This window comes from Hemiscyllium ocellatum, chromosome X (genome assembly GCF_020745735.1).
Source record: "Hemiscyllium ocellatum isolate sHemOce1 chromosome X, sHemOce1.pat.X.cur, whole genome shotgun sequence".
Classification (NCBI taxonomy): domain Eukaryota; kingdom Metazoa; phylum Chordata; class Chondrichthyes; order Orectolobiformes; family Hemiscylliidae; genus Hemiscyllium; species Hemiscyllium ocellatum.
In genome coordinates, this window is record NC_083453.1 from 16,184,871 (window position 1) to 16,199,248 (window position 14,378).

At 37.6% G+C, this 14,378-nt stretch overlaps 1 protein-coding gene across 9 annotated transcripts in view; it reads right to left on the minus strand.

Moving 5' to 3' along the window:
* kmt2d (lysine (K)-specific methyltransferase 2D) overlaps positions 1-14,378 on the minus strand; it is a 248,665-nt gene that overhangs the window by 132,344 nt on the left and 101,943 nt on the right. For 6 of the 9 annotated variants that reach the window (XM_060821028.1, XM_060821029.1, XM_060821030.1 and 3 more), the window contains 10 exons: positions 13,917-14,024; positions 12,896-13,000; positions 11,959-12,140; positions 9,535-9,699; positions 8,830-8,939; positions 8,407-8,457; positions 8,096-8,329; positions 6,296-6,439; positions 5,952-6,071; positions 4,123-4,256 (listed from right to left, as the gene is read on the minus strand). In XM_060821028.1, the coding sequence (XP_060677011.1) occupies positions 4,123-4,256; positions 5,952-6,071; positions 6,296-6,439; positions 8,096-8,329; positions 8,407-8,457; positions 8,830-8,939; positions 9,535-9,699; positions 11,959-12,140; positions 12,896-13,000; positions 13,917-14,024 (1,353 nt within the window). The remainder of the gene's footprint in view (positions 1-4,122; positions 4,257-5,951; positions 6,072-6,295; positions 6,440-8,095; positions 8,330-8,406; positions 8,458-8,829; positions 8,940-9,534; positions 9,700-11,958; positions 12,141-12,895; positions 13,001-13,916; positions 14,025-14,378) is intronic. The other 3 variants (XM_060821036.1, XM_060821034.1, XM_060821032.1) reach the window with 1 other exon arrangement.

A 14,378-nucleotide genomic window follows, 5' to 3' on the forward strand; every position in this document is an offset into this window, starting at 1 on the left:
GTACATTTTCCCACAATAAGCATGCAATAAAACTCCACAGAGCCTTCTCAAAAACAAAAAGTCACAACCAGAACATGCAGTAGCACACAAACTTAAAAAAAATTCAAACTAATATTTTTGAGTTATAAAATGTGCTACAACCAACTGCGATACAAACTGAGAAACACTTCCAGAATAAAGCTTGCATATTGCATCATCTCTTCTAAACATCATTCCCACTCCATGATATAGTCGCACCAATATTCAAAAGGTTTTTGGTTGGGGTGAAAACCTGGATGAGGTTGAACTCATGAAAAATTGATGTGTCCTGTTCCTGTACAACAGAACCATCGTTAAGTTCAATTCACGTCACATTGCCCAAAACCGAAGAGAAAACAGAAACACTGCTTCTATTTAGAGATCTTTCCTTAATTTTCATCAAGCAATTATCCAATGATTGACCAAATGGTGCAGAGTATTTTCCACCAGAGTAACAAGCTTCATCATTCTAGTTTGAGATGAAGGATCCAGAGATGAAGTCATCATTCTCTAACCTACCTTGTTACTCGGCCCCACCCATTTTTGCCCTCATTGTTGCTGCTTCTTCATTCATAAAAATAACTTCATTTGCATCCCTCTAAATCAAGCTGTCTGGAGAGTTTCATACTAACGTCTACAGTCATTTTAAAAATTTAAAGCAAAATGGTGTGCTAAACCCAACATATTAGCGTAACTGCCATCCTCCTTCCCAATAAATACTGAATTCAACCATGAACAGAAATACATAGATAGAAGTTGGAGATGTCTTTTCATATTTTTAGTTGCAAAGGGTAAAAAAAAATTAAAGAAGAAATGGTGCTTTTGAATTCCAGTTTACGAGCAACTTTAGCCAATTAATTATCTGACCCATTGTCGAAAAAGAGGGATTAGAGTGGAATCCAACTTCATTATAACCTGATCAAATTAATACACCGTCAATTGTAATTAATGACTAAATTTATGTCTGCTGCAACATGAAGTCAAGTTCATGTTAACTCAAGAGATTTGACCAATTTGAAACCAAAAAAAACTTAGCAAGATCATATGATTAATTGTGCTGACAAAATAAACAAATTTCACTCAAACTTCATATCCATAACCAAGTACAATCCAGTATATAAACAAATGGCCAAACACATTGGACTAAAAAGTCTGTTTCCATGCTGTATGACTCTATAAAATGAAAAATTTCCTGAAGACTGCAAAATTTCAATATGAATTTGTACTATAACACGCAAGTACATGATTAAAATGTTGTAATAAATGAAGCACTAATTAAAACTCTCAATGTTGAGTAAACATCAAATATGTCTCAATTGTCCAATAAGCCACAACAAATTTTTTTCAATGCTGTCTGCTGGATCTTGCATCACAGAAAAGAGCAACTGCATTTGGCAACACAATAGCAATAATATTTTAGTTATTCATTACGTATGAAGTGCTTTGAGACATTTGATACACATGATAACATAACAACTATGCAGAGGCACATAAAATGAAGGTACTTTAAATTCGGGGAATGAGAAAGCAAGCTTTGAAAATTACACAAGCTACAATCAGTTATGATATTAGACAAGAATGAACGCAGCTATGTAAATGCTGGGTTTTATCCAATTGGGACAAAGGTAACCATTGTGATAAATCATTTGCTGGTGCAATTAACACATTCCTAATGTTAGTGACAAATAGACTGAGTTGACAGAACTGCAGAGTCTGGCATGGTCATGGCAATGTCCTTTTGCTGAAACAGAGTACATTCCATGGATCCTGTAGGGACTATAAGCAAGGAACATAGCTTTACCAGTACTATAGTTAAGCATGGTATCCAAATGCCGCCATCTCAAGAGCACTCGCCAACACACACACAAAACCACCACCGTCTGACTCGAAAAAGGTGGTATAAAACTTGCACCAATTTCTAAATGTTAATAGCTTAACTTTGCCATTTTATTCCAAGAGCACAAAGTAATCCCCACTCACTTCAGAAACTGTAAGGTTTAAAATTAATATTTAGACAAAAAAGCAGAGTCTGAGTGCAATGCGATGCAACTCAATTTTCTTTGGTACTACATGCCTGACCTTATTTTTGCAGGGTCTCTTTATTTCTGCATGTGACTGGTTAAACAACACTTGTAACCAGACTGGCAATTGCCCTTTTGCTGCAATGTGATTAGCAATCTCCTCCTCCTTGGTACTTTGCAACCTGGCAACAGACGCTTCTGCTGCTTTGCGACCTGGCAAGAGGCCCCTTCCATTGCTTTGCGACTGGGCAGAGGCCCTTTCCATTGCTTTGCGAACCAGTAAATCCCCCTCCCCCCCGCCCTCCATCTGCTGCCTTGCAGCTTGGCACATGCTCTCTGCAGCCATCTTGCAAACCAGCAAACGCAACCTCCTGCTGCTTTGCGAACTGGTAAATGCTACCTCCTGCCGCTTTGCAAATCAGCAACCGCAGTCTCTGACTGCTTTGCAACCCAGAAAATGCCGCCGCCTGCCACTTTGCGAACTGGAAATGCCACTTCCCACCACTTTGCCAACCGGAAAATGCCCCCTTCTGCTGCTTTGCAACCCAGCATACATCGCTTCTGCTGTATTGTAACTGGCCAAGGTCTCTTTTGTGACAGTTAGATTTTTGGCTGCTGTATGAGTGGCTAGAATTGTTGAAGGAGAAAGGCCTTATGAAGTGCAATTAGTTACTTTCTACTTTCAGTACTTAGCAGTGAGGAAGAAAATGTAGACAAGCTTAAATGAAGAAAACTGACTGACATTCACAAAACTTAACAGCTCATTAATCACATAACATTACAATGTTGAAGCTAAATTGAACCAAAATTGAGGCAAACTTGGCCCCTCAAAAGATACAGGAGTAAAAGCCGAAAACAGAAATTAACGTGTCAACCAAGTATTCGGATTTTGACATGGACCACAGTAACACTATTGTTTCAGTAAAGGATTTGGAAAAACTGACTGGACAAGAAACAATTGCAGTCTCCTTCGCATCAATCAGAAAGCAGTCATCTTCTTGGGTGACCATAACGCATCATGAACACACAATGCAAACACATTTGCTTCCAGCCTTAGTATTACCCAACAAAGTAAAAGGGTCAAAGTAAAATCAAAATCATACATATTATACTAAGATGCTCCAAACCAGCCTTCAAATAACGTTCAGATCTATTACTCAATACTGGTAATCAATTGTATGCACTATTTAAACATATAATTATAAGATTAATTGTTGAGTACTCATTTCAGCATCATTTTTTCTACACGTGAGAGAACATTGCAACACTTGAAATAACGACTGCTCCCTCAATTTTAAGTGATCCAAAACACAAAAATAATCTGCAGCAATGGGAACATACTCTACCATTTGAGTATTTTAAAACCAATTCTTGCAAATCACCCAATTTGAACTTATACAGCAAGCTGCATTTAAATAAATGTCACTTTTAAAAACTGCCATGCAATACTATAAAATGGGAGAACAGACCACTCAAACAGCATGTCCTGAATCAAAACTGCAGTATTATGATAAAGCATTGATCAAAGGTTGGGTGCATTGGCACAGAGATGAAGAATTAATGGGAAAGTCTGTCTTGGGCTTGCACACCTCCACTTGAAGTTGTCTAAGATTCCATGGACTCCATGGATGAGACACACCAAAACATACCTATTGCTCTGGAGCTTTGGAAAAACAATATCAACAGTTTGTGGAGAAGTAGCAACATAATATTTTAAAATGATTTTAAAAATGCTATTTTAAACACTGAGCAATTAAAACATTCAGCCCAAGATTTACATCCTATATGTTTTCACCCAAACACCTGAAAATCAATTTCACCCAAATCCAGAAAACAAAAGAATATTGAACAGTATTTTCTGCTCAATAAGATCAGAAAACTTGGTTTTCTTTCGATGATAAAATACTAATGTGACACTCAATGGACTGAGGGACTAAACACATTAACAACTTCTGTAGAAATAAATTAAGCAACAAACTTGGCATTCAAGCAAGACAATAGTTACTAACCCTTGTCAGTAAAAAAAAATGATTTGTTATCAGAATTGCACTACCAACACATGAGCAAAGCAGAATGCCAGTACCTGTAGATATGCTGGAAAAGAATCCTCCAACTTGCTTTTCTTTCGACGTTGCCGTTTCTTTGCCTTTTCACATACATCGGCACCTATTACAGGCGTATCAGCAGCACCTTCGGCTGAAAGGTCCATCTGAGTACCTACAAGAATAAAAAAAAGTTGAAATTCTACAAGTGACTGTATGAATTGAAAACAATGTGCTATCGTTATGAACATGCTTTCACTTTAATATTTTGAGGATATGCCCACAAGATTGCAGATGTTGGTTCATTGTTGAAGCACTGGGGTGGGAAGGATTGAAGAGTGGGGAAACAAGAGAAAAGTGGGGCGGGAAAAGAGAGAAAGAGAGGTGGTGGGGTGAGGAGGGGGAGGATGAGAGGCAGTGGGGGGGGGGGGAAGACAGGGAGGAAGAGGAGTGGGGGCAAAGAAGAGAGGCGGGGGGGAGAAAGATATGTTAATATTGCAAACTAGCGATGGAAAACAATGCAAGTGTATTCATAGTGATCATTCTCATATTAAGCTGCATGACTGTACACACACTCAGGTTTGCGATTGACCTGCCAACTTCCCACCCTGCATGTTGCTGCTGGACATGGACTCTGGAGGCCCAGGGCAGACTTTTAATGACTTTACTAGTTGCAGTGGAAACCTATTCAATTGGCAGCACTTTCATTCAAGTGAGAGGTTCAAGGGCTTGGGCAGATTAATCTGAGCTGACGCTTCAGTGCAGTACTGGAGGAATGGATAATATAGTCTCCAGACAAAGACTCAAAGTATTTCTTTTTGTGAATAATCCATGAACCTACAGAAAAAGATCAAAAGGATGGCCTCATGGATTTTATTTGCAGAAGACAGGACAACAATGCTATGACAGAAATATTCCACAACCTTGGCACTGAATACAACCAAGAATGAAGCTTCAACATTCTCTGCAGCAGAAAGAATGTTTTCTTCCATGTTTGCAAAATTACTCACATGCAGATTTCCCTGGGACAGGCCTGTTCTTACCCACACTGTAAATGGTGCTCATATTTATTTTAGATTGCTCCTGGTCATTTTATCATAGCTGACCTCAACTTTGGAACACTATGATCACTGTTTCCTTAATGTTTCCTCATTGACACTTGATTCATATCATTCGCCAGAATCAAATCCAGCTGTGCCTCCTTTTACTTTGGCCCATGAACATACTGGACAAGAAAATTCTCCTGAATGTATTTCACAAGATTTGGATGGAACATTTAGTTTAGAATAAAGTTTGGTTTAAAAAAAAAGTGATCAATTCTTATCAGAGATTATGGGTCATGGAAGGGTGCAGCAGTTAGCAGATGAAAGGAACTTAAATAATTTTTGAATTATGACATTTTAAGTTTTCTCTCCAACGTCATGAATTTGCAAGAGAAAGAAGTCAAATGGAGGATGGGGCTCTTAGAGCAATAGGAATGTCAGGAGAAGCAGAGCAAATAAAGGCTGGGAGACAAAAGTTAGGAACAGGTGGAAAAAAAAAGTCAATTTGGAGCAGAGAAGAGGCAGAAGTATTTCTGTCAGATCAGGAAAAATGAATGGTGGTGTCAGTTTAGAAGAACTAATACCCTGAAATAGTAAATCGTATATTTAACATTGTAGGTTTACACCAGTCTTGGAAACTGCACATTGACGAAAAACACAAAGTTAACTTTTGAAATCAACATGATTTAATAAGAACTCGTATTTTAGAAAGAAAGCCAAGTACTTTTGGAGACAGATTGTTCACTTGGAGAAATATTGCGACATTCTTGGTTGTTCATAATTTTACAAGCAACTTAGAACTTTATGGCAAATAAATGCAAATTCACCTTCTTCTTTGGTGCCTTCAGTGTTTGGACATTCAGTGGACACTCCAGGCTGTGGTCCAGAGGTTTTACTCAAATTTTTTGTCCGGGATTGCCTCTGACGGACCATAAATCCACCAATTCCTGTAAAACATGAGAAGTGCAGTTACATACAGTGTGTTTTGTAGGTTGAAGAAAAAAAAGGTTTAATGAAAGATAGACTGGACCATCCAGAGTAATTAATCGAACTTTCAACAGTAGAAGTTAAATGCCATAAATCAAAAATACAGTACAATCTTTTCAACCCAAACATACAAAAATGTGTTTTTTTTTACTAAGATCTTTCAGCAACTTGTTAAATTCCCTACCAGGTCTGTATGGCTTCCTCTTCCTCTTCTTCCCTTCCTCAGTTTCTTCACTTGCTTTTACAGGATCATTCACTGGGCACACCTCTCGCTCTTGGCTGACAGGTGCATCAAATTTTACATCACACTCCCCTGGTTCCATGGCAACTTTAAAACAATCATAACTCAATTACAGATGATTATATTCAGTCCAATTCAAAAGCCATTAAACCTACAACAAAAAACAGCACTGAAATACTTTTTTAAATGCTCTTTCTTCCTCCATGTTTCCACGGAAAACATATTCAATTTAAAGATTTCACATAAAGGCAAAGTTGTCAAAAATCAAAAAACATTTGAAATCTTATGTCCATGCGTATTTCATGGGTATCAAAGTGTTACCTTTTCATCACAAATTGGCATCTGCATATTTGTAATGGAAAATACATTTATAACTATATCATTACAAAATGCAGTCACTGAATTTGCCATTTTCCTTCAGTAATGCAATTTAATATTAAAAACTATTTAATGAAAACAAATTCAAAAATTAGATATTTCTCAATAGCCTAATTAAATTTGTTCATTGCATTTATTTTTGCTATGTTTTACTTGAAGTGTCAGTTTCTTGCAAAAGCTTAGGCAATAGAGTTAATGTTCTTCGCCACAAGTACGATATTATCAGCTGAACTTCGATTGCGTAGCGTAACAACATGCAACAGATCTGATTTAATTGGGCCCATTAGTATTGTTGAGCTATACTATGCAACAATTATCTTCTAACTAGTCATTTGGTAATACAGAACCTGATTACGGTTATAAAAAGAGAACACGCTATTACTTATTTTCTCCATTGCACTTACCAGAACAGACAAGAATGCCACATTTCAAACAGGAGCATGAGAAAAGGATGTTGACAGAGTGGCAAGCTGACTCGTTTTGGTTGAGGCATTGCCCTTCAGAATATATGGAAGGAGACTGGTGGATAGTATCAAACAGCACATGCCCTTTGCTGCTCAGAACAGACAGACCACTGACTGTACTCAACCAGCCAGTGTTTGAAAAGTCAATGTAATGTCTAACAATAGTTGAGATCCTCATTGGATTATTCAACAAATACTGTCCATTATATTAGCACCAATTTAAGATCAGTCAGGCTTGCTAGAAACTACACACTCATATACAGGGATCAGTCCCCATACAGGCAAAGAAACATGTTCAGACATTGTGCCTTTTTCATTTTAAACATAAGACTGGGAGACAGTAGTTCCCTCAATCATTCTCCATGTTAGTGCCTTGACCAGTCAGATTCAACTCACCAGCCAAACACACTTTTTCCTCATGCACAATAAAATTTTTGTCCTCTTTTAAAATTAATGCTGGTGTCTGTTCTGATAAGTGCAAGATGGAAAAGTTTCAACAGCATTGTTTTTTTTTAAGCAATACTTGAAACAGCTTCCAACAGCTGTTGCTCAAAATAAAATTCAAAACTTTTGGAAAAGGACAAATATCAAAAAAGGTAAGAAAATTTAGTTTCTCAAAAGAAAAATTGTACAGAGAAGGTTAGTTGTAACCTTCGCACCAAGTTCCATAAATGGTAGGGCAAAATCTCTCATGTAATGTTACTTCACATTCCAAAAGAAAAGTTGCTTAGAAAGATGAACTGCACAGCATTAAAGTACAGTATGATTTAATCGTCCAGGTTTTTTAATAAGAAGGTGTATATAATTTTACGGCGGTACAACTTGAACAACAAAACTAGATTTCAATAAGATGGAAAAGCAGCATGCCTTTCTTTATGGCTTTACAACCTCTGTTCCTCACCTTTTTCCTCCTCGCCTTCACCTTCTTCTTTCTTTATTTCTATAGATGAGCCATCTACACTAACCATCATTGGCTCACTGCATGGTGTCGGAGGTTTGTTCTTTAGTTTGGGCTTTGGTCCTTTTTTGTGCGGCGGAGAAAGTATAAGACTTCGGAACTGTGACATGCCCGACTCTGTCAGCCATACGCCGTCGTGATTATAAAACCGTGGCTCTACATATGAATAAATCAAATCTAAAATAAATTTAGCATACTCCACAAACAAAAAAAGGGGTGAATATAATATCAAATCAGTTTTTCAAAGAACTCACCTGGATCCTTGACTTTGATGATAGGTGCAATGACGGGGGATTCACTTCGAACTACAAATAAGAATTGTGAATCTTTATTTCAAGTACCAGAAATGACTAAATTTTAAGATAAATTAACGTATGCAGTTCTGACACATTAGATAATCGATTAATTTGGAGACTTAGCTGTTCAAAAGGCAAGAACATTGTCACTATAATGTCCTATACACTGAATATTACAAACTCTAATGCAGGTCTCAAGGAAAGAAGCCTGACTATCTTGCTGAGGTTCAAGAGAGTAGCAGTTGCAAGCATAAATAAAATTAAGGTACACATTAATAAAATGGCATCTCACTACTTATAAAGTACAATTACTGTTATTTCTAAATTAACTAGAAGATTATTGGTACATTTCTTAACATATGATTGTGGGCTATCACTCACCAATTGGACGAACAACAAAGGGCTCACATGCAGTACAATCAAAGCCCTCATCTGCTGCTTGTTCAACTTCATCTTCTGTGAAGAGATTTTCACAGATGGCGTGGACCCACCTGCAAGAATCAACATCTAATTTTATTCATGAAAACATCACTCAGACAACAGATGCACAAGTTTATTACTTAATCAGTGTAAGTACTAACAGGTTTAAAGAATCTGAAGTCCAAATAAATTCTGTGCTCTGAGCTCAGTGATACAGACAAGTATTGGGAATAGCTTTGATCAGAAGTCCCCAAGTAGACTTTCACACCAACAATAACATGCATTGTTGTTACCACCAGCACTCGATCAGGGGCCTTTTACACAAGTGGACTGAAAGGATGACCATCATTTGTCACTGCATTACATGGAAACTTTTATTATAAGCACAACAGCCAGTTATCATAATAAAGATATGTCACAGAAAACTTAAGCTCTGAATGCTTTAGAGTGTGCATTTAAATTAGCAATGTGAGCACAATCCAAGGAAAACTACAAATATTTGTTTTTTTCGTGTAAAAAGATGGATCAAAGCCATTACTTTCATGCAAAATACATTTCACAGGATTCAACATAAAACAAGTTAGGGACTTGAAAGAATGAAATTATTTAGTTGAGAACATCACAAAACACTTTGTAAAACCACTGATAGACATTTCTCCACCCTACCGATCACAGTGGTGACACTGTATGAGAAGATCTTCTTCTTCATAGTCTTCATTGCAACTAGGACAAGTAACAAGGCTGCCACAAGGTGCACAGTGAGTGTAGTTATTCTGCCACTCACAGTGAAAACCAGGTGTTGTGGCACCACACTGTGTACAGCAAACACACCTGAAAGACAAGTTTGGCTTTATGTTATTGCAGCATACAGAAAGTTTTATAGATACTTCATTTATGATATCAAATTCACCAAGACTCCTCTGACAGCATCTTCAAACCGCTGATCACTACCATCTAGAAAAACAGCAGCAACAGATGCATGGACAAACAACCACTGCAAGTTCCCCTCCAAGCCACTCATCATACTGACTTGGAAACACATTGTTCCTTCAGTGTTACAGGCTCAAACCCCTGGAGCTCCCTCCCTAATAATATTGAGAGTCTATCGACACTGAATGGACTCAGCAGCAGCTTGCCATCACACAGCCAACGACACCTACATCTGACGGATGAATGAAATTTAGAAATTAAAAAAAAACAAACTTTTTTTCACTCATTGTCATAACACAAAATAGAAGGGGTTTTTTTCTCTCCCACGCCCCCAGTTGGATAAAAATCCGCTGTACATCACAGGATTGACTTAAACAAGATAACCCTTAACTTACTTGCAAAGTGATACAATCGAAGAATAATACAGTGTAGGAACACATTCAGTCCACTGAGCCTGAGCCAGCTCTTTTAAGATACAATCCAATTATGTCCACTCTACTGCTCTTCCTCCATTCACATGCATGTTTTCTTTCCTCTCATCTTTTCACCAATAGCCCTCTGAAGGCCACGATTGAATGTGTATCACCACCCAGACAGTTTTTCCTCACATTGGCAAAAGAACCAGAGGCAATGGTCTTAAAGCTGTGCAACAGACGGAACAACAGTGGAAACAGGCGCTCTTTATTAACTCTCAGAATCCTTTGAATTTAAGCCTCTAACAAGTCTTCCCTTGTCTTAAAATGAATGCAGAGAATAGAGAAACTCAGAAGATCTGGCATCATTTGTGCAGAGAAACAGATTTGATGTTTTGAGTCTGGTATAGCCATAAGCCATACTAGACTCACTGTTAATTCTGTTTCTCTCTCCACAGATGCTGCCAGAAATCTGTGTTTCTTTCAGATTTGAAGCATCTGTAGTCTTTTGCTTTCCTTTAGCCTTGTCTGCTCTAAGTACAGCAACACCAGCTGATCCAGTCTTTATGTAACTATAATGCCTCATCACTGTAACCACTCTCATAAATCTTTGCTGTCCTCTGTCCAAAGCCTTTATACCTGTTCTAAAAAGTATGGTGTTCAAAATCAAATACAACATTCCAGCTGGGGCCACATCATTTCAGCTTAAAATAGGCCTAGCAGAACTTTAGCTTTTATCTTTTATGCTTCTATTTATGAAATCTATAATCCCACATGGTGTTTTGTTAGCCTGTCCTTATCACAAACATGTACAAGCATGCCCAAGTCACCCTCGGCTTGCATCCCCTTTAAAAATTAGCATGAATTCTCTCTCCACGTTCTTTTCAAAGTGCACCACCTCATAATTTCAAGCATTTTCTGAAGAAAACTGCTTTAGAAACAATTTGAAGAACTGGAACCTTTTTTTTAAAAAATACCTGAAACATGGATAGAACACTTTGTTTCAGATCTAAATCCTTCCAACAATATGCATGCTCTTCATTACAATGTTTTCAATTGGCCCTTCAAGCCATTTTTAGCCAATCCAGCCAATTTAACAGAAGTTAGTCCAACTTATAAAATGTTTCACAAAAGCAAGGAGGTGGTAAAATGATAAAGGCTTAAAAAGAGAAGATATATATTAAAAAGTGAATATCACTAAGTTAAAAAGACTAGCAATGAAATGAAAAGGAAAGCAAACTGTGAATGTAAAAATTGTATAGTTCCTCCAATGATTCAAAAACATTCACCAAGAAAGCAAACCAAGTCACAGACATGATGATACTCGGTTACATCCAACAGTCAATTGCTGAGTTAGTCAACAAAACAACAAGGGTGAAAAACACAATGACAACACTCTGATCTTTTGGTCAGTACAGGGATGGGAGAATAACACAAATATTGCTCAACTAACCATATCGGAAGGTACACGTTCATACATCAAGTTTGAAGACTAACTAATTGGATGGCAAGCTGCCTGACTGCATGAAAACTCAAAAAGAAGGGAAAGTGCAAACAACGATCACTCGAGTGAGAAAATGGACAATAACTTGATATCACTAAAACCTTACTGAACAAAGGCACCTTGGTTCTTGGGCGGGGGGAGAAGAGGAGAAAGATCATTGCTAAAAGCAAAATAAAAAACCAAATGAAAACAAAATTTCCCAATCCTGGTGTCAGGTCATACACAATTGAATTTTGCACTCACCACTTGCATTTCCACCCACCCTTTGGAACAGTTTGCAATGGTGGATCCAGGCAATACGTGTGGTAACTTATATCACAGTCATCACATAACAATAAACGAGCAGGATCAGAAGCTTTTCCACATGCTTCACATACGATACATTCCAAGCAACGCCACCCTTTGCTCAACATAACTTTTGTAATCTACAAGACAAAGAACATATTCAAAAACCTAAAGATTTGATAATATTCCAGTAAGAGTTCAGATTTATATCTAAATTGTTATATTACTTTGAGGAGGCATGACTGAGGATTTAAAATTTAGATAGATGCAGAGGTACTGCTCCTTTTAGCCATTGGGAGAAGATTTTCCTTAAAACAATATTAACAGTAAAACTGTACATACACTCTGCATAGAATTCTTATGGTTGCATGACAGGAAATCCTTTTGCTTTTATAAGTGAACGTACATACAGAACCCTGCTTTGTGTTACTGTACTCGGAATTGTTGGATGCGGAAAGGAGGACAAAATTCCCTCACTTTGGATAAATTCAATCAAATTAGTTTTATATAAGTAATATAAAGTAAACATGCACTGCACAGTACGATCCAAAAAAGCTCTTGGACAAAAAAAAAGGCACAGCTTGCTTCACAGTATGCTCATATGTTCTGCAGCTGCTGAAGGTTTATTTTTGCCTTTATTGCCTGTTTATTTTAGGACTTTACTAACAACATAAAGCACTCTGGCCATCTCGGCAAATGGGTGCTCTTTCACAGACATTTGCCAATGTTGCTCCACTGGTCTGTTACAAGTCAACAGGAAGTACTTAGTTACAACCTCTGACTTGCTGTTGACTCTCCTTGCTTTCCTATTGTGCAAAGTCAGCATTTATTCATCATTGTTTAACACTAGGATCTTTATAAATTTAACTCTCATCTCCCTTTTGTATCTCCATACCTTACTATTGACACAGTATGGGTGATAGCACTGCCCACACTGTGAACAGGCCAAAAGCTGTCCCTCTACCCCTCGTCCAAAACTCCCACACACCACACACATATCCTGAAAGATAAAAAGAAAAGCAATATTACAAGTCATTCTAGAATATAATCTGTTAACACGTACACTAGTTTATAATTTTGTAAATACACTTTTTGAATCAAGATGTCCCGTTTGTACTTGATGAAAAATATTTTCAAATAGCAATGTCCCAAACTATTTGCATTGGATTCACATACAGGCAGCCCCTGGGCAAACGAGTTCCAATCTGTTTGTAAGTCGATTTGTTCTGACTTGAGTACACAACACAGGTCAATATAAAGGAGCCAATCGTAAGTACAGGAAATGTATTTTAATAAGCTGAGTTGCAGACCAGCTTAAAGACTAACTGCCCACCCTTCATCAAACTAACCAAGGTACTCAGGACAAGTTGCTGTGTGTCAACTTCTTCAGTGTTCTAAATGGTGAAGTCAAATGCCACATACCACCAATTATTTAACTAGACCTTTCAGAGGATCCTAACTACAAGCACCTGGGTCAGACATTCAATCTGCATTGGAGTTACACTACCATTGGGAACTGAAAACATTGCAGCCTTCAGGAATACCCACTACCACCATAATACCAGTTAGCCCATTATTCAAAATTTAGAGTTGAATATCGAAGAACCTCAGGAAAAATCAATCAACCACACAACCTGAAGCCTTACTTGGCCAAAATTAACCTACCAGCTATATGGACAATAAATCAGATACCAAACACCCAGCTGACAATTTGCCCTGTTGAATGAAGAAACCGAAGTCTGTGAAAACTTATCAGCTGTATTTTAGATGTTCATTCAAAACTAAAGTCCAATATCCAAGTAAATTATTGTGCATAACTTCAAGGGTGTACAAATGCCAATAACCAAGACAGGGGTCTACTGTATCCATTAAATGGTTATGAACTGATTGAATCATCTGGGATTAAGATAGCCTACCTGTAGGAGAATAAATTTGTCTTCAGTGGAGAAGAGAACCACTGTGTTGTGCATTGTATCATCATCGTCATCTTCCTCTTTACTTGGAGATGTATCCACTCCTGTAGACTGAGACAAGATATAGATAGAAAATCAGTAGGAACAGACATTCAAGTCAGTTTCCTTGCAATTAATTCTATTTAAATGCCTGGACTTTTCTTTCAGCAGTGACGACAGAAAAAAATAAATTCTTTAAATTTGACCATAAAAATGCCCACTGTTTTATCTTGAAACATTAGGTCCAGCGGCCTGTGCACATCAATGACACACCTGCAAATGCGATGCTATTGCAATGAAAGTGATGCACGCACATGCTGGCTCAGTTTTCAGCATGAAAAGTAATTAAATATAGCGTGTTTCATTTGGAGAAAACCTGGTTCGTTTTTGGGTACTACAATGAGGATTGCATTTGTTACATTGTAG